Here is a 23,378-nt window from a genome sequence, read left to right as displayed (position 1 = left end):
TTTGCTATAAACCAACATTTCATTCTAGTTCCTTTGTTGTTACTTTTGAATTTTTTGTTTTCTAATTTTAAAAGATTTTAATTTTTTAAATGACGTGTAGTTGATTTACAGTGTTATATTAGTTTCCTTTTTAGTGACTTTTTTATTAAAAAAATTTTTTTAATTAATTTATTTATTTTTGGCTGTATTGGGTCTTTGTTGCTGCGCGCGGTCTTTCTCTGCTTGCGGCGAGCGGGGACTGCTCTTTGTTGCGGTGCGCGGGCTTCTCATTGCAGTGGCTTCTCTTGTTGCAGAGCATGGGATCTAGGCACAGGGGCTTCAGTAGCTGTGGCACGCAGGCTCAGTAGTTGTGGTTCACGGACTCTAGAGCACAGGCTCAGTAGTTGTGGCGCACGGGCTTAGTTGCTCCGCAGCATGTGGAATCTTCCTGGACCAGGGCTCGAACCCATGTCGCCTGCATTGGCAGGTGGATTCTTAACCACTCTGCCACCAGGGAAGTCCCTTTTTAGTTACTTTTTAATGCTTCTAACTTATTTGTTAATATTTGGAAAAATTGATTCATTTTTTAAATTTAGATATATTCAACTCTGGTTGAAGTAATACTAATACTTCTATTTCTTTTACCATTCACTTTGAAGCAGAAGAAGCCCGTTTACACGGAAGACCCGTTCAATGATGATCATCAAGAGAGGCAAGAAGTGGAAATGTTGGCTAAGAAGTTTGAAATGAAATATGTGAGTACAATAAACTTTTCACATAGGTAATTTTATCCTGTTGGCCTATTTTTTTTTTTCTGTGACAGGTTGGGAAGGCTGATAGCATCCATTGCTCACATTATCTTGTTCTAACAGATTGAACTGCAATAAATGGTTAGATGGTCCTATAAAGATTCTGATAGGTTTGTGATGGCTGTAATAGTAGCTATCATTTATTGTACTCCTTCTAGAGTTCAGGCAGTTTGTTTATCATCATTATCTCCAATCCTATAACAACACTCCAAGGTAAGTAATATGGACCACATTTTACAGATGAAGAAACAGGCTCTGAGCTTGAGGTTGAATAACTGATCCAAGGTCACCCAGTGGCAAGAATGAGGCTGCATGTCCAGGTCTGTCTAGCGCTAATCCTTTGCTCTTTCCACTGCCATTGAGAACACTATTTTAATTCCTTTGGTGTACTAGTTCTCAAGCCTTCCTGCCTCTTAAGAGTTTAAGAGAATGCATGTGTGTACTTCTAGGCCACTGGGTTCAGGATCAATCAGAAGCAGCATGAGATTTCTTTATAAGTATCTTGTCTACCTTAAAATTCATGTGCATTTTATATTCTTTGCCACAGTAGATTGGTGTTTGTTTTAATATAAAAATAAATTTGAATTACCTGATTGTAAAGTTGCTTAATGTTATTCTCAGTTTTTCTAGTATAATTGACTTTGTTGGAAGATCCCCCCATCCCCTCCCCATTTTTACCTTATGGCTTTAACTACCCTTTGTCTCTTTGCTAAAACATGACCCAGGAGAAGCAAGACCTTACCCTTTGTGGTTCCCTTGTGAGCATTGAAAAGTATCTCACAGAGATAGGATATCAGCTCACACTAGCTCTGTCATTCATGTTATCTTCAAAATGCAGCTACAGTCTTGGTGGACACTTGTTGGCTCTTTGCGGGAATGAAGAAACAGTTTGGGGATGGAGAAAATACATGAGAATATTTTGAAACGTGGGTCAGGTTCTAGGCCATACTTTGCCAGCTACTAGTTGTGTCCATTGGTGAGGTTATTTAACCTCTTTGGGCCGTAGTTTTCTTATCTGTAAATTGAGATGTTCAGGTTTTTCACAGCCCCTTCTGGCTCTGTATTCTGTGGCTGTATAATATCTTTAGGGGTGGACTAATAGGTGTTTCCATGGAAGGAATAGCCAAAGTTGTTACATTTGTAGTGTTAATTATCATACAGTGTTCTCAGATTATAAATCCTGAAATAACTGTCTATACTTTTTATACAGATTAATACATTGGTTAAATTTAATGTTTTAACCAGGTAGTACATTTACATGGTTCAAATTCAAAAATGAAAAAAAATATAGAGTAAAAAATCTTCCTTTTATTCTACTGTCCACCCACCTAATTTCACTTCCTAGAGGCAAGTAATATTCTTGGGTGTCCTTCCAGAGATATTTTATGTGTATTTCTCTATATACATTATTCCTCCCCCTACCCCACACCCCTTTTTACACATGTTACAGAATGCATTACATGGTTCTGCTCTTTGCTTTTTTCATTTACTATATCTTGGAGATTTTTTTCATATCAGGACAAAGAGAGCTTTCTCTCTCTCATTTTTAAGGCTACATGGTATTCCATGGTATGGACATATCACCGTTTATTTAACTAGTCCCCACATAATTTCAGTTGTTTCCAAAAATTTACCCTTCTAATAGTGCTGCAGTAAATTACTTAGTAGCATGCCATTTCACACATTTTCCAGTTTATCTTCAGAACAAATTCCTAGAAGGGGAATTTTTAGGTCAAAAGATTTATGCATTTATAATTTTGGTATATACAGTATTATCAAATTACCAGTTTCTTCTCCCTCCAACACTATATTAGAGTGCCTTTTTTCCCCATGGGTTATAACACCAAGGATTAGATTGCCCTTTGCAAGCGGAAAATTCCTAGCATATCCTGTAAGTAATGTACCTCACAGTTAGCATTGAATCTTATTGGGAAGCTTTTGGATAGTTCTTGGCATAGAAAAACCAGTGTTCTGAAGAAGTTGGTTGATGTGTAAAACTGTTTAAAATAACTGGGATATATCCAAGCACTGTCATTGTGCAGGGATAAAATGTTACTCTTGTTATAATCCAAATTAATGGGCTGTATTTCTTCTCTAGATTTTTATTTTGGCTACTGACTCTCTTATTTCCATTCTAAGTAGAGATTTAAAATGTCCTACCTCATGAAGGCTTTATGTGCATAAACCTAAAAGCATGCCATGAATATTATATCTGTGAATGTTAAGTATGCATATTATAACAAATTATTTGGAACGTTTTAAGAAAATCATCAGGCTAAAAGTGACCTGGGAGAAGATATCTTGCCAGCTCTAGGCTCTAGGCTTCACAAAAGATCACTCTTTTTTTTTTTTTTTTTTTAAAGGAGGATGAGAATTTCAAGACCAGTGATGCGGTGGGTTTTTTTGTTTGTTTTTGTTTTTTTTTTTTTAATTTTATTTATTTATTTATTTATTTTATTTTTGGCTGTGTTGGGTCTTCGTTTCTGTGCGAGGGCTTTCTCTAGTTGTGCCAAGTGGGGGCCACTCTTCATCGCGGTGCGCGGGCCTCTCACTATCGCGGCCTCTCTTGTTGCGGAGCACAGGCTCCAGACGCGCAGGCTCAGTAATTGTGGCTCACGGGCCCAGTTGCTCCGCGGCATGTGGGATCTTCCCAGACTAGGGCTCGAACCCGTGTCCCCTGCATTGGCAGGCAGATTCCCAACCACTGCGCCACCAGGGAAACCCAAAAAGATCACTCTTAAACAACAAAGATTTTTATTGCTGTTCAGGCATATCATATGCAGACGTCTATATGTATATTTATACATATATGTTGTATATTTATTTATACAAACACTATATATATATTTATATTTTAAGTGAAAGAAAATCTTTTAGATATTTGCAAAATATTAACCCACCAAAGTTAGATTTCCTTTTTTTGCAGATGACAAAAAGATGACTTAGTTCTTTGAGGTTTATAAAACACAGATAAAACTTGTATCCCTAGCTACCTTTTCTTCTTACTTTTTTTCCCTTCATAATATAACTTAGATGTCCTTGTCATTATTTCTGAAAATCACTTAAGGTTACTTCTAGCCCTTTGTCTCTTGGAATGAGAGATGGAATTATTTGTTAAATTTTGTATATAAATAATAAAATATTTGAGCATTTTTGTTGGACATACAAAGAGACATGGTATTTGCTGCCTCCTGGAGAAACTTTCAAAATCATTGGGAAGACAAAACATACATATGACACACAAATTCAGGGCCAAACAGTGGCCTATGGAAATGAATGACTCTCCTTTGGGGACCTGAAAGTGAGTAGGAGTCCCATTCTTGAAATTGGAAGGAATTTTGGAGACTTGAATGGATACTTTCAACCTCCTTTCTACCCTTTGTAGGCTAACAATAGATGAGACGCAGCAGCAGCAATATATTGTAGTGGAAAGAGCCCGGGATTATGAGTTAATGCAGCTAGATTCTGATCCTCTCTTTGCCATAACTAGCTAGGTGACCTTAGTGAAGGCTCTTGGCTTTTTTATGCTTTAGTATGTGTGAGGGGAAAATAAGGTCTGCTTAGTCAACTTTATAGCACAAGGGTTTTGTCAGAATAAGATGAAAAATAGATTATTAGTGTTTGAAATATTTAAAGTGCTATCTAAATGTGAAATGCTGTTCAGTCACTTAAGCATATCATTCTTTTTTTTCTTTTCTGAAAAATAATTTATTTAAGGAAGTAGCAAGTAACTGATTAATTTTGCAAAAGAATAGACATTAAAACACCTAATATTTTTCTCTCCCTTCCAGGCAGCCAGATGTGTGTGTGTGTGTGTGTGTGTGTGTATTTTTTAGCTGCGTTGGGTCTTCGTTGCTGTGCATGGGCTTTCTCTAGTTGTGGTGAGCGGGGGCTAGTCTTCATTGTGGTGCAGGGGCTTCTCGTTGCCCTGGTTTCTCTTGTTGTGGAGCATGGGCTGTAGGCGTGTGGGCTTCAGTAGTTGTGGCACGCGGGCTCAGTAGTTGTGGCTCATGGGCTCTAGAGCGCAGGCTCAGTAGTTGTGGCTCACGGGCTTTGTTGCTCTGCGGCACGTGGGATCTTCCTGGACCAGGACTCGAACCCGTGTCCCCTGCATTGGCAGGCGGATTCTTAACCACTGCGCCACCAGCAAAGCCCAGGCAGATATATTAACCTGGCCTCTTGATTACCCCGAGGGCTAGACCAATGCAGTGAATTACTTCATTGCATAAAACAGAAATTAAAACATATCATTCTTGTAGAGAATTGCTCTTATTCTGTACCTGTCATAAATTCTTTTTACGTAAACATCTATGTGGTTTTAACCTCTTTTAATTGATGACCCCACTGATTTTGATCTTTTAGTTCAGGCATTCTATTCCAAGTGGCCTTTATTTTTCGTCCTCCAGTCACTTTTTACGTATTCTTCTTAACTATTGTTGTCTTCTTAAAGACTACAACAGATTATTGAGCCCTTTAAGAAAATCATCAGCCGGGGCTTCCCTTGTGGCGCAGTGGTTAGGAATCCACCTGCCAATGCAGGGGACACGGGTTCGAGCCCTGGTCTGGGAAGATCCCGCATGCTGTGGAGCAACTAAGCCCGCATGCCACAACTACTGAAGCCCACGCGCCTAGAGCCCGTGCTCCACAACAAGAGAAGCCACTGCAATGAGAAGCCTGTGCACCACAATGAAGAGTAGCCCCTGCTCGCCGCAACTAGAGGAAGCCTGTGCGCAGCAGTGAAGACCCAACGCAGCCAAAAAAAAAAAAAAAAAATCATCAGCCAGAAGTCACCTGGGAGAAGATACCTTGTCCAATCCTAGGCTCTCACAAAAGATCACTGTTAAGCAACAAATGAAGATATTTACTGACCTACTGTTTACTGTCCTTTAGTTACTTTAGTGCCTGAAATTCAGGAGTAGCAAATTCAGATGTCCCCAGTTTCCCCTGATTAATCAGTGAAGCAAGCCAGATGGACAATAAAGGTGGGGGATTGTTCCAAACAGGGGACAGCACGTGCTCTATCTAAAGGGGACATTGCTACTCAGTTCCAGCCTTTGTTACTTTGTAGGAATTTGGGCTTAGGGTTGCCAGATCTTTCCATTTCTCAAAAGAAGGCTGAAATCTGGATTTTACTCTGTTATCTCTTACATTTTTTAAAAAATAAATTTATTTATTTATTTTTGGCTGCATTGGGTCTTTGTTGCTGCGCGCGGGCTTTCTCTAGTTGCGGAGCATGGGCTCTAGGCGCACGGGCTTCAGTAGTTGTGGCACATGGGCTCTAGAGCACAGGCTCAGTAGTTGTGGTGCACGGGCTTAGTTGCTCTGTGGCATGTGGGATCTTCCCAGACCAGGGCTCGAACCCGTGTCCCCTGCATTGGCAGGTGGATTCTTAACCACTGCACCACCAGGGAAATCTGATTATCTCTTACTTTTAAATGTGGGCTTCTAACTAAAACACCTACTGGGCCAAACAAAATATCCATCTATGGGTCAGATTCGGCTCTCAGGCTTTTGTTTGAGACCTTTGTGTACTTGCTTCACTATTTTTTTCCTAAAATATTTAACTCATCAGTTCATCTACTTTTACATTCTGCCCTTTCTCTTCTGCGAGCAGAGTGGTTGGTGGTACATGTGGGAGCGTGTACCATTTCCATTGTGGAGGAGCACGCATTTGTACAAAGTTTCAGAGAATGGAGCAAGTTAAACTCAATTGGGGGTTTCCAGATATGGAGAAAAATGGGATGCAACTTGATCTCAGAAAATTGACAAATGTAATAACAGGTCCAATGACCAAGGAGGTGGAAAGTATAAAATAAATCTTATATGTGTGGTTTTCAAAAAAAAAATAGGGTGCATTGAGATGTGGCTGCGTCCAAGAGCGATGTTAGTGATAAATTCTGTGTTTTGCTGGAAGGCCTGAGAGGCAAGTTTACGGGCTTTTTGTGGTCTTTAGTATATCTGGCTGTTGCCTGTGCTGGAGAGGAGTTGAGTGGGGGGGAGCAAGCGGCCACCTGAGGGAGAAGGGAAGGCTACTTGTGGAGTATAGGATGTGCCTTATCCTGCAGCAGTTGCTTGTGGAAGAAGGATTGAGACAGCTTTGGTGATAGCAGAGAGTATGGGGAGTATAGAACCCTGTATTGAACGGTTGGTTTGTGCTTTTTCCCCCATTCTGTCCTATTTTTATTGTCTATGTCATATTTCCTGTTATGTTACTCTTCAGGTAATGTGACACTGTGTATTCAGCATCAATTGCTAAATGTTCTTTTGGGAACAGAGCAGTATAAGTATTCAGCACTTACTTTTACCTAGAGTATATTAAATTGGTTGTTGTACATAAATCTTAATAAATAGCTAAGTCCGAGTTTTGACATTTGACATTTGTCTTGTTGGTTACTGTAGGAAGGAAGCAGGATACAGTTTAAAGAGGCCCCCGTGACTTTCCTCATTCCCAGTTTTAAGGCTCCAAACGTGGAGACTAAATATCCTACTTTCCAGTTCAGTTTTTAGATGGTTTCTAGGTTGTGTATGTTTTTCTGAGGCCATGTATACTGTAGATCAGGAAATGAGGTTTGGTTTGATGGGTGTAGACTTGTTCTCTAAGCCTTCTAGGGCATAGGATAACCTATGGTGGTTGGCAGATTTCTTTTAGTGATTTTTCGCACTCTGTTACCCCAGCCATCTTGAAAGATCATGCTATCCTAGAATTGGATATAAATTCAGTAATATAAATGAAAGTGCTTAACACAATACCTGATACATCGCAGTTAATACTGTTTGAATCTGAATGACTCTCTAAACAGGAAGACATGTATTTCTGCCAGGCATTTATTAGCATTTTAAAAATCACATTATGACTTTAAAATCTGCTTACTATACCACATAGACTTTGAATACCACCTTTGATAGTACCACCTTTGATGCTTAATTCTTTGTGATTTTGGACTCTCAGAGCCCTAAGTAGCTTCATATTTATTTTAAAAGGGAGGATAGGAACTTCCCTGGTGGCACAGTGGTTAAGAATGCAGGCGACACGGGTTTCATCCCTGGTCCGGGAAGATCCCACATGCTGTGGAGCAGCTAAGCCTGTGCGCCACAACTACGGAGCCTGTGCTCTAGAGCCTGTGAGCCACAACTACTGAGCCCGCGTGCCGCAATTACTGAAGCCCGTGTGCCTAGAGCCCGTGCTCTGCAACAAGAGAAGCCACCGCAATGAGAAGTCCACGCACCACAACGAAGAGTAGCCCCCGCTCGCCGCAACTAGAGAAAGCCTGCGCGCAGCATCGAAGACCCAACCCAGCCAAAAAACTAATAGTAATAAATAAATAAAAGGGAGGATAAGGGTAGATTTGATGGTTTAAAAGTCATTTTGAGGGCTTCCCTGGTGGCGCAGTGGTTGAGGGTCTGCCTGCCGATGCAGGGGACGCGGGTTCGAGCCCTGGTCTGGGAGGATCCCACATGCCGCAGAGCGGCTGGGCCCGTGGGCCATAGTTGCTGAGCCTGCGCGTCTGGAGCCTGTGCTCCGCAGCAAGAGAGGCCACGGCGGTGAGGGGCCCGCGCACCGCGATGAAGAGTGGCCCCCGCTTGCCACAGCTGGAGGAAGCCCTCGCACAGAGACTGGGACCCGGCGCAGCCATAAATAAATAAATAAAGTTAATTGAGAAAAAAAAAAAAAAAAAAAAAGTCATTTTGAGCAGTTTTACAAATAAGGCATTTGATGAAATAGAGTTAACACTGTTTTTAATCAAAAACAATGTATATTTATAAAAAGTCTTGATTTTCTTTTGGTATGGCTTTTAAAACTGATTTTGTCCAGTTATGTTTTAAAGGATGGCAATATCTTGGAATAACTGTATAATTTCCAATGAAATTGGCTTCTTCACGATATATACTGCTCAACTGAGTGGAAAGGAAAAATATTTTTATACTTAAAATAATTATGAATTGTTTGAAAAGTGTCCTCAAATATGAGACTGATATAAGTGGATGTTAGAAAGCATTTATGTACCCTATCTGGGAATTTTAAGAATTCTGTCTGTTATTCATATTATTAGATGATCATCCACACTTGCTGAGGCAGTAGAGCTTCCTTGGGAACTTCCTGGGCTGGTTTTCCTCTCTTTGTTTGAGCATGATGTTAGGTCTGGTCTCTAAGGATCAACTTGGTAGGGCTTTGGGTAAAGCAGTTTGGGCCAACTTGTTAATACCACCACAAAATAAATTCTACTTACAAAGCACAAATACCAGTGTATTTAGGTTCTGTTGACCAGTAATAGTGTAGTACAACAAATACAATAAAAATGTGAAATAGTAACCTTTCAAAGCAGTCTGAGGGGTGTGATTTTTTTAAAGGGCAAGGGAGACTTCTCCACTCAAATAATCGTTTCTTTAGTGCAGTTACCAATTGTAATTGCTTGCCATGACATGCCCTTTTAAGTCCTTGGCCTCTTTGAGCTAAATAAATTCTCTTCATCTTCCTTCAGTCCCTTAGGAACAGTTGAGAATCAGCAGTTTTAGGGTATTTGGGAGGAAGGTTCTGTATCCATAAGTGGTGATTATAGAAATCTGTGTATAGTATTTCTGTGCTGTTAAGTCAGCTCTTGACTGTCTTTCCACTGGCTTAAATCTCTACCCTTTTCTATTGGTAGGTTAAGAAAATTAGTAAAGGTAGAAGATAAGGTTGTGACAGGGCTGGAACAAATAGGAAGCTTTGTGACCAGCAGATATTTTCTTCTCAGTTATCAGACGAGAGTCTTAGCAGTGTCGTGATTCTTCTGTCATCCATAGGTGATCAATGAAAGCTGGTTATTAGTTAGGTTTCTTATTACCTGAAGGCAATAGGGGGTCCTGTACTAAGAACACTTGTTGTTTTCCATTTTAGTGTTACAGTGTAATCGGACTTCATTGGCTTGAAACACTGATTATCAGGTTAAGCAGGTACTAACGACTCAGTAAGCTAGTTTTTTTCTGAGTCATAATGTGTGAACTAGTGCCCTAGGGGAGTAGATTTAAAGGGGTTTCTTCATCTTAGATGTAGCAAAATTCAAGGGTTTTTTAAATTTGGAAAATAAAATTTGTATTTTTATAAGATGCATTTATTGTGTAAACTGTAACATCAGCAACTGCAGGAGGCCAGAGAATTTATCAAGTCAGACTTTGATGCTACTGCAGAGTGTATTTTTGCCACAGATGCTGAAAAAGACAGCAGCTCAACATAGCCCCAGTAGGGAAGACACGATAGTATAGTCCTTTGCCAGTCTGTCTTGAGTTCCTTTAGGTGAATTTTAATATTTGTGGATTTAAAAAAAAAAAGGAGTTCCCTGATTGCCTAGTGGTTAGGATTCCTGGCTTTCACTGCTGTGGTCCCGGGTTCAGTCCCTGCTTGGGGACCTGAGACCCTGCAAGCCGCATGGTGCGACCAAAAAAAAAAAAATTTTTTTTTTTCGTGGATTAACTGGTTTGTGCCTTTTTGGCAACTGTCAAAAGTTTGGCTCCATTTTGTATCATTTGCGTATCACTGGATTTCAGCATAATTGGGGGACTAGAGAACTGTAATCTGGAGAATAGAAAAAGGAAGGTAAGGCAGAAGGCAGGCCGGGGACTTGGAGTTTTTCCAGTAAGGCCAGAAGGTGAAGAAAAGTAAACCGAGGCCAGAAGAACTACTCTGTTGGCCTCTGTGATGCAGGCGGGAACTGGGGTGTGCCAACAGTAATGCTTTGGCGGAAAGCCAGTATTTGGTGGAGCAAAGACAACGTAACCCTGGCCAGTGGAGAGGGACTTCAGAAAGAACCACCGTGGGCATGGGTGTGTCGCGTATAGTGTATCCAAAACTCTTTCCCTGCAGTGGGCCTGGGAAGCAGAACCGTGTAAGGAGTCAAACAGTAAATGATATTGAACATTTGATGGTCCAGACCTAAGAAAATAAAATTCCTTGAATGGGTAATACATGCGCTTAATAAAAATTTGAAAGATACAAAAGAATATAATGAAAAGTAAATCTACCTCCTACCCCTGACTCCCAGCTAATCGGCTCCCTTCTCAGAAATAATCACTGAGTTTCTTGCCCAAGAGATCTATGTATATGTAAGCATTTACATATTTCAAAGATTTTTTTCACTATAAAAGAATATATAAATACAGATAAACAAAGAGAGGAAAATAAAAATCACCTAATCATCTCTAAGCCCACTTCCAGGTATAACCACTGTTAATAGTTTGATGTGTACCCTTTTAGGGCTTTTAAAAATGCATATGAGCTTATGTATGTCCTCTCTTGCACTTTTTTAATCACTTGAGTATTACATGAACACATTCCAGTTATTAAAAACAAATTCAAATATACATGTTAAGCCAAAGTCTTCCTTCATCACGGCCTCCAGTTTTATCCCTTCCACACTGGTAATGGTCATGGTTATCTACGTATTACAATTCTTTGAGCATTATATAGATAATATATAGCTATAGATGTATATTGTTGTGTTTTTCTTAAATGAGATCCTACTATTTGTATGATAGTTGAAAAAGCAGTATCTTGTTATTTTAATGTTGCCTCCATGATTACCAGTTAGGTTGAATGCTTTCAGATGCTTAGTGAACATCAGTATTACCTTTTCTGTGAATAGCCTGAACTATACATAACATTTGGTAAACTGCTTTTGCTGCCTTCTATATTATAAAATATTCTTCTACCACACTGTTTTAAAATGGCTGTTAATATTGCATAGATTTGTCATAGTATATATAATTTATACCTTTATCATTGTTAGGATGTTTTAATTGCTATGATGCTTGGGAAAGCTCATACTTCTAAGATCCTATTTTGAGAGCCATTTTAGTCAGATTAATACTGTTATAGTTGTAAAAGCGTTAGCCATTTTGGTTACTGTCATTGACAAGAGTCACATTTACTTATTTAACCATTTTATTGCATATATTAGATATGGACTCAGAACTATTAATAACTGCTATCTTTTCCTGTGGTAACTACTGGTAGCCTTGACTAGACTTAAATGTTCCTAAATCTGTCTACTTACGCGTAAGTTATTTGGACTTCTGCATATGTCTTGTTAGGCCCATTAAAACAGAACCTATTTGTTTTTCTAGTTTTCCCTAGGTAAATCTTTTTTAGGCAGCTAGTTGTGCCTAGACAAAAAATACGTTAGGAGAGCAGAAAAAGATCATTGTGATTTTGTGTAGAAAACATCTAGGAGAAAAGGTTTAAAACTTGGGCTGAGGGACTTTCTTGGTGGCACAGTGGTTAAGAATCCGCCTGCCAATGCAGGGGACACGTGTTCGAGCCCTGGTCTGCGAAGATCCCACAAGCCATGGAGCAACTAAGCCCGTGCGCCACAACTACTGAGCCTGCGCTCTAGAGCCCATGAGCCACAACTACTGAGCCCGTGTGCCACAACTACTGAAGCCTACCCACCTAGAACCCGTGCTCCCCAACAAGAGAAGCCACTGCAGTGAGAAGCCCGTGCACCGCATCAAAGAGTAGCCCCTGCACGCCGCAACTAGAGAAAGCCCGTGCGCAGCAACAAAGACCCAACGCAGCCAAAAATAAATATAAATAAATAAATAAATAAATAAATTTCAAAAAAAAAAACTCCGAAACTTGGGCTGAGCAGTAAAGGGTGGGAGAATTCAGAGAGGAATAAGAGATTATTCCCAATAAGGGGGAAGCATGAGGAAAGATAAGCAAGTGTGTTTGGGAGGAGAGTGGATCTATAAACTGAATGGATTGAAGTGTTCAAGTCGGAAAATCCGAAGAAAAAAGTTGGAAAGGTGGTTTGAGCCAACATGTAGAAGGCATTTAACTACTGCCTTATTAAGGGTTTTGGATATATTTTGTAATAGGTAGGATGCTTCTGAAGCATTTTGAGCAAGGGAATCAGAGAAATATTAGATGATGTTAGGCAGGATGAATTGAGAATCAGTATGAGGAAGGAGAAGCTAATTAAGGCATTCATTACATTTAAGTTGAAAACAATGGCCAGGATTATAAGCAACAGCAGTTAGAATAGAGAGGAAGCTGTCGATGTGAATAATCATATGAACAAAGGTTTGTGGGGAAAGAGAGTTGAAGTAGAATTAATAAGCGTTTTTAAAAATCATCATTATTGAAGTATAAATAAATACAGTTCATTCAAGTATACGATTTGGTGTATTTTGGTAAATATACATAGTCCTGTACCCACTACCACAATTATGATATAGAAAAATTTCATCACCCCAGAAAGTTCCCTTTTATCTCTCTACAGATAATCCTCTCCCCTCCAGCCTGGGCTCCTGGCAACCTCTGATCTACTTCCTGTTTCTGTAGATTTTTGGTTTTTGTTTTTTCTTTTTCTAGAGTTTCCTATAAATGGAATCTTACAGTCTTTTGTACATGGCTTCTTTTACTGATTATAATGCTTTTGAAGTGCATCCATGTTTTGCATGTTATCAGTGGTTCCTTCCTTTTTATTGCTGCATAGCGTATGGATGTACCACAGTCTGTGTATCCACTTACTGGGTGATGGGCACTGGGTGGTTTCCAGTTTGTGGGTGGTAAGAGTAAAGCTGCTCTAACATTGGAACACAAGTGTGTGTGTGAACATATGTCTTCATTTCTCTTGAGGAAATATTAAGAGAGGGATTGTTAGGTCATATGATAAGTGTGCGTTTAACTTTATAAGAAACTGCCAAATTGTTTTCCAAAGTGAGTGTATCATTTTGCACCAGCATGTAGGAGAGTTTGAATTGTTCCACATCCTTGTTAATACTTGCTGTCATCAACCTTTGTAATTTTAGTTAATAATGAAGTTTTAAGGCAGAAAAATAGAGTTAATAAAATGGAAATGTCAAGTGGGGGAAGCTAATTTGGAGATGATTGACAGCAGGAACACTGGTTTGAGTTTTGGTATTGAGTTTTATGTGTCTCCGAGTGGAAAAATGACCCCAGAAGTTCTATCACTTCTCCTACAGAACTTTTAATAGAATGATACTTTGGAGTCAGATGGTCATGAGTTTGAAAATTGGCTCTGTTACTTTCTCTCTGAGCTTAGACAAGTTATTTGTTTTTTCCAAGGTTTAGTTTTTCCCGTTTGTTAAATGGGAGATAATATATGGTTGTACTTAGAATAGGTGCTAATGCAAAGTTAGCGCTCAGTGGATGGTGGCTATCATCATCATTATCATGATTGGTACTTAAATATATGTTTTATGCCCGCAGTAACTTGTGACTTTCTTGCAAATCTGCATTTTTTTCTTTCCTAACTCATCTCCCCAACTGTGTTCATTCCCCACCACAATGGCCAGAGTGATTTTGTTAAAGCACTAATCTTACCAGGCTACTTCCCAGTTCCAATACTTTCTGTGGCTTCCACAAGTGATTACTTCCACTCATCCTTGTCTGGGCATAAATATCTCAGGAAAGGCTTGATTAAGTCTTCTGTTAAAAAATCCAGTACCACCTATAATTCCCTTTTTACCATTTATTACTACTATAATTATTTAATCTTTCTCTTCTCCACAATACTATCAATATAAAATCCATGAAGGCTGGCACTTGGTAGGTGCTCAGTTAATTTGTTGAGCAGATTATCTTCTTTTAACTTCCTGTAGGGCAAAGACTTCATATTTAAATCTAAGTTCCTTCTGACATCTAACACAGCGTTCCCCAACCTTTCTGGCACCAGGGACTGCTGTTTTTCCACGGACACACGGGGGTGGGGTTGGTTCAGGTGTTAACATGAGCGATGGTGAGCAGCAGATGAAATTTCACTTGCTCACCCACTGCTCACCTCGTTCTGTGTGGCCCAGTTCCTAACAGGCCGCGGCCTGTTACTGGTCCGTGGCCTGGAGGTTGGAGACCCCTGATCTAACATATTGCTTTTTTTTTTAAATTAATTTTTATTGGAGTATAGTTGATTTACAGTGTTGTGTTAGTTTCTGCTGTACAGCAAAGCGAATCAGTTATACATATATTCACTCTTTTAATAAATTTATTTATTTATTTATTTTTGGCTGCGTTGGGTCTTTGTTGTCACTCTTTTAGATTCTGTTCCCATATAGGTCATTACAGACTATTGAGTAGAGTTCCCTGTATTACACAGTAGGTTCTTATTAGTTATCTATTTTATACATAATAGTTTGTATATGTCAATCCCAGTCTCCCAATTTATCCCTCCCCTCTACTTTTCCCCCTTGATAACCATAAGTTTGTTTCTACATCTGTGACTCTATTTCTGTTCTGTAAATAGGTTCATTTGTACCATTTTTTTAGATTCCAAATATAAGTGACATCATATGACATTTGTCTTTCTCTGTCTAACTTACTTCACTCAGCATGACACTCTCTAGGTACACCCATGTCACTGCAAATGGCATTATTTTGTTCTTTTTTATGGCTGAGTAATATTCCACTGTATATATGTACCACATCTTCTTTATCCATTCCTCTGTCAGTGGACATTTAGGTTGCTTCCATGTCCTGGCTATTGTAAATAGTGCTGCAGTGAACATTGGGGTGCATGTATCTTTTCAGATTATGGTTTTCTCCGGATATATGCCCAGGAGTGGGATTGCTGGATCATATTGTAGCTCTATTTTTAGTTTTTTAAGGAACCTCCATACTGTTCTCCATAGTGGCTCTACCAGTTTACATTCCCACCAACAGTGTAGGAGGGTTCCCTTTTCTCCACACCCTCTCCAGCATTTATTGTTTGTAGATTTTTTGATGATGGCCATTCTGACTGGTGTGAAGTGATGCCTCATTGTAGTTTTGATTTGCATTTCTCTGATAATTAGTGATGTTGAGCATCTTTTCATGTGCCTCTTGACCATCTGTATGTCTTCTTTGGAGAAATATTTAGATCTTCTGCCAATTTTTTGATTGGGTTGTTTGTTTTTTTTTGATATTGAGCTGCATGAGCTGTTTGTATATTTTGGAAATTCATCCTTTGTCAGTTGCTTCATTTGCAAATATTTTCTCCCATTCTGAGGGTTGTCGTTTCATCTTGTTTATGGTTTCCTTTGCTGTGCAAAAGCTTTTAAGTTTAGTTAGGTCCCATTTGTTTATTTTTGTTTTTATTTTCATTAGGAGGTGGATCAAAAAGTTTTTGCTGAGATTTATGTCAGAGAGTGTTCTGCCTGTGTTTTCCTCTGAGAGTTTTATAGTATCCAGTCTTACATTTGGGTCTTTAATCCATTTTGAGTTTATTTTCTGTGTGTTGTATTAGAAAATGTTCTAATTTCATTCTTTTGCATGTAGCTGTCCAGTTTTCCCAGTACCACTTATTGAAAAGACTGTCTTTTCTCCATTGTGTATTCTTGCCTCCTTTGTCATAGATTAGGTGACCATAGGTGCATGGGTTTATCTCTGGACTTTCTGTCCTGTTCCATTGATCTTTATTTATGTTTTTGTGCCAGTACCATCCTGTTTTTATGACTGCAGCTTTGTAGTATAGTCTGAAGTCAAGGAGCCTGATTCCTCCAGCTCCGTTTTTCTCAAGATTGCTTTGGCTATTTGGGGTCTTTTGTGCTTCCATACAAATTGTAAAATTTTTTGTTCTAATTTGATAAGGATTGTGTTGAATCTGTAGATTACACATATTGCTTTCTACAGCATACATTTTTTTTTTTTAAATTTATTTGGCTGGGTGTTAGTTGTGGCATGCAGGATCTAGTTCCCTGACCAGGGATCAAACCCAGGCCCCCTGCATTGGGAGCATGGAGACTTAACCACCGGACCACCATGGAAGTCCCTATGGCATACATTTTTAACAGTTACTTTTGAATCTAAGTAGTAGTTCAAAATAAGATATGTAACTTAGTAGGATTATTGAGTCAAATATGATGAAGAGTTTTAAAACTAATTTTAGTATATTTCCATTTTGGCATTAATACTTCATAGAAATTTTGGAAAACATAGTAGAGACAAAAGAAGAAAATGTAAGTGTATGGCAGAATTTCTTGGCAGATGCTTTCAGATCGCTTTCCAAGAGTTTTATTGGTATACTCTTATCAGCAGTGTTTGAGCAGTCCCGTTTCTTCTCCATCTTGCCAGAATTTTAAAAGTTTATAATTTGATAGATGAAATTGGTGTCTTACTTTAATTCCATTTATTTATTAATTGCTCTCCATTGAGCTGTAATGTTGCCTCTTTCATATTAAATTCATTCTTGTATTCCTGTTATATCTATTTTAACTCCTATAACTTTACATATATTTAATATGTGATAGGGTAGTCCTCCTCATTAGTTTTTGTCTGTGGATTTTTATATTATTAGAACTCTCTCTCTCCTTTTTGGGCGAAACATTCCCTCGTGTGTTTAACTGCTTGTGTGTTACTTTTTCTTGGTAGAATAACTTCTAACATAGAAATATCTTTTTCCTTTCCTTACTTCTTACTCTCACTGTAATTCTGTAACCTAGTGTAAGAGTTCCAGCTTGCAGACCTAGCATATGGAAAAAATAAGGACACTTTATTTATGTGTTGCATTTAAGCATATACATACGTTTTGTGTGTGTGTGCGCGCATGTGTGTATGTGTGTGTAGGTATGTTTAAGTTGCCAGTTGGTGTCTCTTGAGAAGAATTGTTCTTATTCTGAGATTATGCCTTCAGTGGTCTTGTTTAGCAAAATAAAAGGGTTGCCACCCTGTGTTGGTCTCCAAAATTGTTTTCGGAACTTGTAAAATCTAAAAACATGAGAGCCGTTACTTATCTCGCACCGAAATGACCCTCTTGGTGGTGATGGTATAGTAAAAGTTTTTTCATTGAAAAACAAACACTGGACTCATAGTTATGGGGATTAGGTTTTTTAACATCAGTATGCAATACAAACATAGCATTTAGTCAGAATTACCTTGACAAATTAGTTAGAAAGTAAATGGGGGCTTCCTTGGTGGCGCAGTGGTTGAGAATCTGCCTGCCAATGCAGGGGACACGGGTTCGGGCCCTGGTCTGGGAAGATCCCACATGCCGCGGAGCAACTAGGCCCGTGAGCCACAATAACTGAGCCTGCGCGTCTGGAGCCTGTGCTCCACAACAAGAGAGGCCGCGATAGTGAGAGGCCCGCGCACCGCGATGAAGAGTGGCCCCCGCTTGCCGCAGCTAGAGAAAGCCCTCGCACAAAAACGAAGACCCAACAGTCAAAAATAAATAAATAAATAAATAATTTAAAAAAAAAAAAAAAAAAAGAAAGTAAATGGTACCATGTTGGAGACTTTTCTCAGTAAGTCCATCATATTTGTTTTTGTCACGTGAACACTGGAAAAGATCATTTGTTTTTGTGTTTTTGTGGTTTTTTTAAATTAATTTTTATTTTATTTACTTATTTTTATTTTTTGCTTGTGTTGGGTCTTCGTTTCTGTGCGAGGGCCCTCTCCAGTTGCGGCGAGCGGGGTCCACTCTTCATCGTGGTGCGCGGGCCTCCCACCATCGCGGCCTCCCTTGTTGCGGAGCATAGGCTCCAGAAGCGCAGGCTCAGTAGCTGTGGCTCACGGGCCCAGTTGCTCCGCGGCATGTGGGATCTTCCCAGACCAGGGCTCAAACCCATGTCCCCTGCATTAGCAGGCAGACTCTCAACCACTGCGCCACCAGGGAAGCCCAAAGATCATTTCTTTACGTGGAAATAAGTTGAAACAATTTGCTTTCATTTAAGAGCCATGTTGCACAAAACTCAGCCATCTTTCACCAGTTAGAACCAGTGACACTTTGCATTGAGAGACATGCACTATGGGAATTGAAACCAAAGGAAAGTCATGTCTTGCAGATTTCACCAGTTTTTGCATGCGTTCATTTTTTATTTTCTTGTATGTCTATGTGTATAAATAAATCTAGGACATTAAAAAATAATTTTAAGAATAGTTTGGATTTACAGAAAATTTGCAAAGAAAATACAAAGAGTTTCCATATAGTTCTCATCCACTTTCCCCTGTAACACCTTATATTTGTAGAGTAGATTTGTTACAACTAACAAACCAACATTGGTACATTACTGTTAATTAACGCTGTGTTTTATTCAAATTTTACTATTTTTCCCCTAATGTCCTTTTTTAGTCCCCGGATCCCAACCAGGATACCAGATGACATTTAGTTATTATGTCTCCTTAGGCTTATCTAGACTATGCCAGTTTTTCAGATTTTTGTTTTTGATAATCTTCACAGCTTTGAGGAATACTGGTCAGTTATTTGTAGAATGTCCCTCAGTTTAGTTTGGTGTTTTTCTTGTGGTTTAGTTTGTCATGATGTTTATCTTGTGGTTAGCCTACAACTGAGGTTATAGGCTTTTGAGAGGAAGACCACAAAGGTAAAGTGCCATTTGTGTCTCATCATGTCAAGGGTAATGCTATCAACATGACGTATCACTGTTGATGTCGACCTTGATCGCCTGGCTGAGTAATGTTAGGTTTTTCACTGTAAAGTTACTTTGTCTCCTTCTTGTCATACTGTACTCTTTGGGAGTAAGTCCCTAGGTACAACTTACATTCAAGGTGTGAGGGAACTTAAATTCAATCTCCTGAGGGGAATTAATCTACAGAAATCATTTAGAAATTCTTCTAACAGGTTTTTTGTTGTTGTTCTTAGTTTTATTTATTTATTTATTTTTAACATCTTTATTGGAGTATAATTGCTTTACAACATTGTGTTAGTTTCTGCTGTATAACAAAGTGAATCAGCTATACGTATACATATATCCCCATATCACCACCTCCCTCTTGCGTCTCCCTCCCACCCTCCCTATCCCACCCCTCTAGGTGGAAAGCACCGAGCTGATCTCCCTGTGCTATGCAGCTGCTTCCCACTAGCTATCTAGTTTACATTTGGTAGTGTATATATGCCCATGCCACTCTCTCACTTCGTCCCAGCTTACCCTTCCCCCTCCCCGTGTCCTCAAGTCCGTTCTCTAGGTCTGTGTCTTTATTCCTGTCCCGCCCCTAGGTTCTTCAGAACCTTTTTTTTTTTTTTAGATTCCATATATATGTGTTAGCATACTGTATTTGTTTTTCTCTTTCTGACTTACTTCACTCTGTATGACAGGCTCTAGGTCCATCCACCTCACTACAAATAGTTCAATTTCATTTCTTTTTATGGCTGAGTAATATTCCATTGTATATATGTGCCACATCTTCTTTATCCATTCATCTGTCGATGGACACTTAGGTTGCTTCCATGTCCTGGCTATTGTAAAGAGTGCTTCAGTGAACATTGTGGTACCATGTCTCTTTTTGAATTATGGTTTTCTCAGGGTATATACCCAGTAGTGGGATTGCTGGGTCATATGGTAGTTCTATTTTTAGTTTTTTAAGGAACCTCCATACTGTTCTCCATAGTGGCTGTATCAGTTTACATTCCCACCAACAGTGCAAGAGGGTTCCCTTTTCTCCACACCCTCTCCAGCATTTATTGTTTGTAGATTTTTTGATGATGGCCATTCTGACTGGTGTGAGGTGATACCTCATTGTAGTTTTGATTTGCATTTCTCTAATGATTAGTGATGTTGAGCATCCTTTCATGTGTTTGTTGGCAATCTGTATATCTTCTTTGGAGAAATGTCTGTTTAGGTCTTCTGCCCATTTTTGGATTGGGTTGTTTGTTTTTTTGATATTGAGCTGCATGAGCTGTTTGAATATTTTGGAGATTGATCCTTTGTCAGTTGCTTCATTTGCAAATATTTTCTCCCATTCTGAAGATTGTCTTTTTGTCTTGTTTATGGTTTCCTTTGCTGTGCCAAAGCTTTTAAGTTTCATTAGGTCCGATTTGTTTATTTTCTAACAGGTGTTTTTTAATTTTATGGAAACAGCATGAGTACTGAATCAGTCTAACATATCTGTTCTTCACAGGGTGGGAAGCCCCGTAAACACCGGAAGGATCGGCTACAAGATTTAATCGATATAGGCTTTGGCTATGATGAGACAGATCCATTTATTGATAATTCAGAGGCTGTGAGTAATGTATCTTTAATATAGCAGCAATTCTTTACTTGGATAGTAGAATTCAAGGAAAAAGTAAATGTTTCAGCAAGTGTTTTTACTAACTAATCCCCTTTCAATATACATCTAAATTGTTTCCAGTTCTATGCGCTTACAAATAGTTGAGCATCTGTATACATTTCTCTTTTTGTACTTGAGTATGTATGAAGATAATTATAGAGTACAAATATATGTGTAGGATAAATTTCTAGCAGTGGGATTTATTGATCAAAGGTTATTTACATCTTGAATTTTTATTGATATTCCCAAACTTCAGCAGGTATATTTTGAAATGACTTCCAGATAAGAACCACGTGATCTTGAAGACTGGAGCTATTGGGTTGAAGTTAATCTGGCAGATGTCTTTAAAATGTACTTAATATTTTTATTGCTGCCAAACCTTACTACAGTGGCGATAATTGAATGCCAGGCCTTACCACTGTCTGTTTTGATCAAACCCTACAGCTTTTGCACTGGAATCCTCTTTCTCTTATAAAAGGAAGAGGAATTCAGGAGAGCTTTTCAGGACTACAGCAGTCCATTGATCACACAGCAAATAAATAAAGGCATGTCTTGTTAGGTGGGTCGGTAAGGTACATGTTCTTACATTCTTCTCAGTGTATAATCCCTGGATTATATCCTCTGCAGTGTTCAGTGATTACTTAGGATATACAGAAAGTGACACTAAGGTCGCTGTTATACTACCCACAAATTAGTGCCTCTTTTTCCTGTTACTGCAGTGCTTGGTTGTGTAGATGATGACAAGGCATACAGGGGTAGGAGGGTGACAGGCAGGACTTCCAGCGTGAGGCGTATGGGACACCCTGTCATACTCCTGTGTTATTTTGGTGTCCTGAGATAAACTGGTTTACAAGCCTAGTCTGTAGAAATAAAACGTTGACAGTGCCTTTGGAGTAGAGAGGATTTCCTGTTACCAAAAATGTTGTCAGCCTTTTTGTAGGTTAGGGCATGGAATGTTTTCAACAGTCTTGACCTTGATTTGGCATTCAAGTCAAAAGTCCTAGATTCTAGACCTCACTTGGTTTCTAATTCACTGTGGACCAGGAGCAAGTCTTTTATTTTAGCGTCACCCAGTTTTCTCTGTTATGACTGGCTTGCCCAGCAGAATTTGTACTCTGAGACTCAAGATAATGACATGCTGAAAAGCATAATGCAAGTATAAAGCATTGGTACTGTTGTTAACATTATATGTAAAGTAGATTTTTGAATTCTAAGTAACCCAAGAGGGAACTCAGCCATATATAAATGGCCATTCCATGTACTCAGGCTTACATAAATAGAATTTTAAAAAAATTAATAAACTTGGGACTTCCTGGTGATCCAGTGGTTAAGACTCTGGGCTCCCAATGCAGGGTGCCTGTATTCAGTCCCTGGTCAGGGAACTAGGGATCCCGCATGCCAAACTAAAAAAAGAAAAGATCCCACATGCCGCAACTAAGACCCTGCGCAGTCAAATAAATAAATAAATAAATATTTTTTAAAAATTAGTAAACTTAATTTTTTTAGAGCAGTTTTAGGTTCACAGCGAAATTGAATGGAAGGTGCAGAAATTTCCCATATATTCCCTGCCCTCACAACACAGCTTCCATTATCAGCGTTCCCCCACCAGAGTGGTATACTAGTTACAGTCGAAGAACCTACATTGACGCATCATCACCCAAAGTCCATAGTTTACCTTAGGATTTACTCTTGGTGTTGTACATTCTATGGGTTTTAACAAATGTGTAATGACATGTACCCACCATTATACTGTCACACAGGATAGTTTCACAGCCCTAAAAAAAATGTGCTCTGCCTATTCATCCCTCCCTAACACCTGCAGCCACTAATCTTTTTATTGTCTCCATAGTTTTGCCTTTTCCAGAATGTCATATAGTTGGAATCATATAGTATGTAGCCTTTCATAAATAGCATTTTTAATATTTTCCTTTGTAGCATTCCAAATATTTGAATAAAGTGTTTTTCAAACAGATTTTTATAACCCATAATTGGACCTGTGTATCAGTTTAGAGACTGTGGCCAGCATTTTTAAAGAGAATAAAATAGAATAGAATAGGAGCTGTTAACAGTAAACCACTGGTACATTATGTGATTTTTATTATGTTTGTGTGTTTGTACCATGCACTGGCTTTTGATGTGTAGTATATTTTCCACTTGGGTTGTGGTGAAGAAAATTTGAAAGCCACTGCTCTAATAAATAAGGATAAATTTTATAGGTATAAGTTGTATAAGTTATACAATTACTGACATTTATAGGACAAGTTAGTTCCCTGTTTTATACGAGGAAATTGAACTAAAGCACAGGTTGTTTATTGACTTGCAAAATAATTTTGTATCATTGTCCTTAATAGATTATTTGGTTCTCATTATAATTCAATAATTCAGACATAAAACACTTACGAGCCAACCAAATGATTCTCTGTTTTTTTAAATGATTGTATTGCCAGTTGGCCTTTTTTTTTTTTTTTTGCTGTGCCACGTGCCTTGTGGGATCTTAGTTCCCCGACCAGGGATTGAACCTGGGCCCTCAGCAGTGAAAGCGCGGAGTCCTAACCACTGGACCTCCAGGGAATTCCCACCAGTAGGCTTTCACTGTTCATATATTATTCGATAGA

General features: G+C 38.9%; 1 protein-coding gene across 6 annotated transcripts in view; it reads left to right on the top strand.

Moving 5' to 3' along the window:
• The window catches only part of UBN2 (ubinuclein 2), a 74,817-nt gene that overhangs the window by 5,678 nt on the left and 45,761 nt on the right, over positions 1 to 23,378 (top strand). Inside the window, exons 2-4 of one of the 6 annotated variants that reach the window (XM_057550163.1) lie at positions 642 to 734; positions 3,152 to 3,181; positions 20,614 to 20,715. In XM_057550163.1, coding sequence (XP_057406146.1) covers positions 642 to 734; positions 3,152 to 3,181; positions 20,614 to 20,715 — 225 coding nt within the window. Of the gene's footprint in view, positions 1 to 638; positions 735 to 3,151; positions 3,182 to 20,613; positions 20,716 to 23,378 lie in introns of all 6 variants that reach the window. The other 5 variants (XM_057550162.1, XM_057550165.1, XM_057550164.1 and 2 more) reach the window with 5 other exon arrangements.

Source organism: Balaenoptera acutorostrata, chromosome 7 (genome assembly GCF_949987535.1).
Source record: "Balaenoptera acutorostrata chromosome 7, mBalAcu1.1, whole genome shotgun sequence".
NCBI lineage: Eukaryota > Metazoa > Chordata > Mammalia > Artiodactyla > Balaenopteridae > Balaenoptera > Balaenoptera acutorostrata.
The sequence above is the reverse complement of the archived record's forward strand: the minus strand, read 5'-3'. Positions and strand labels throughout refer to the sequence as shown.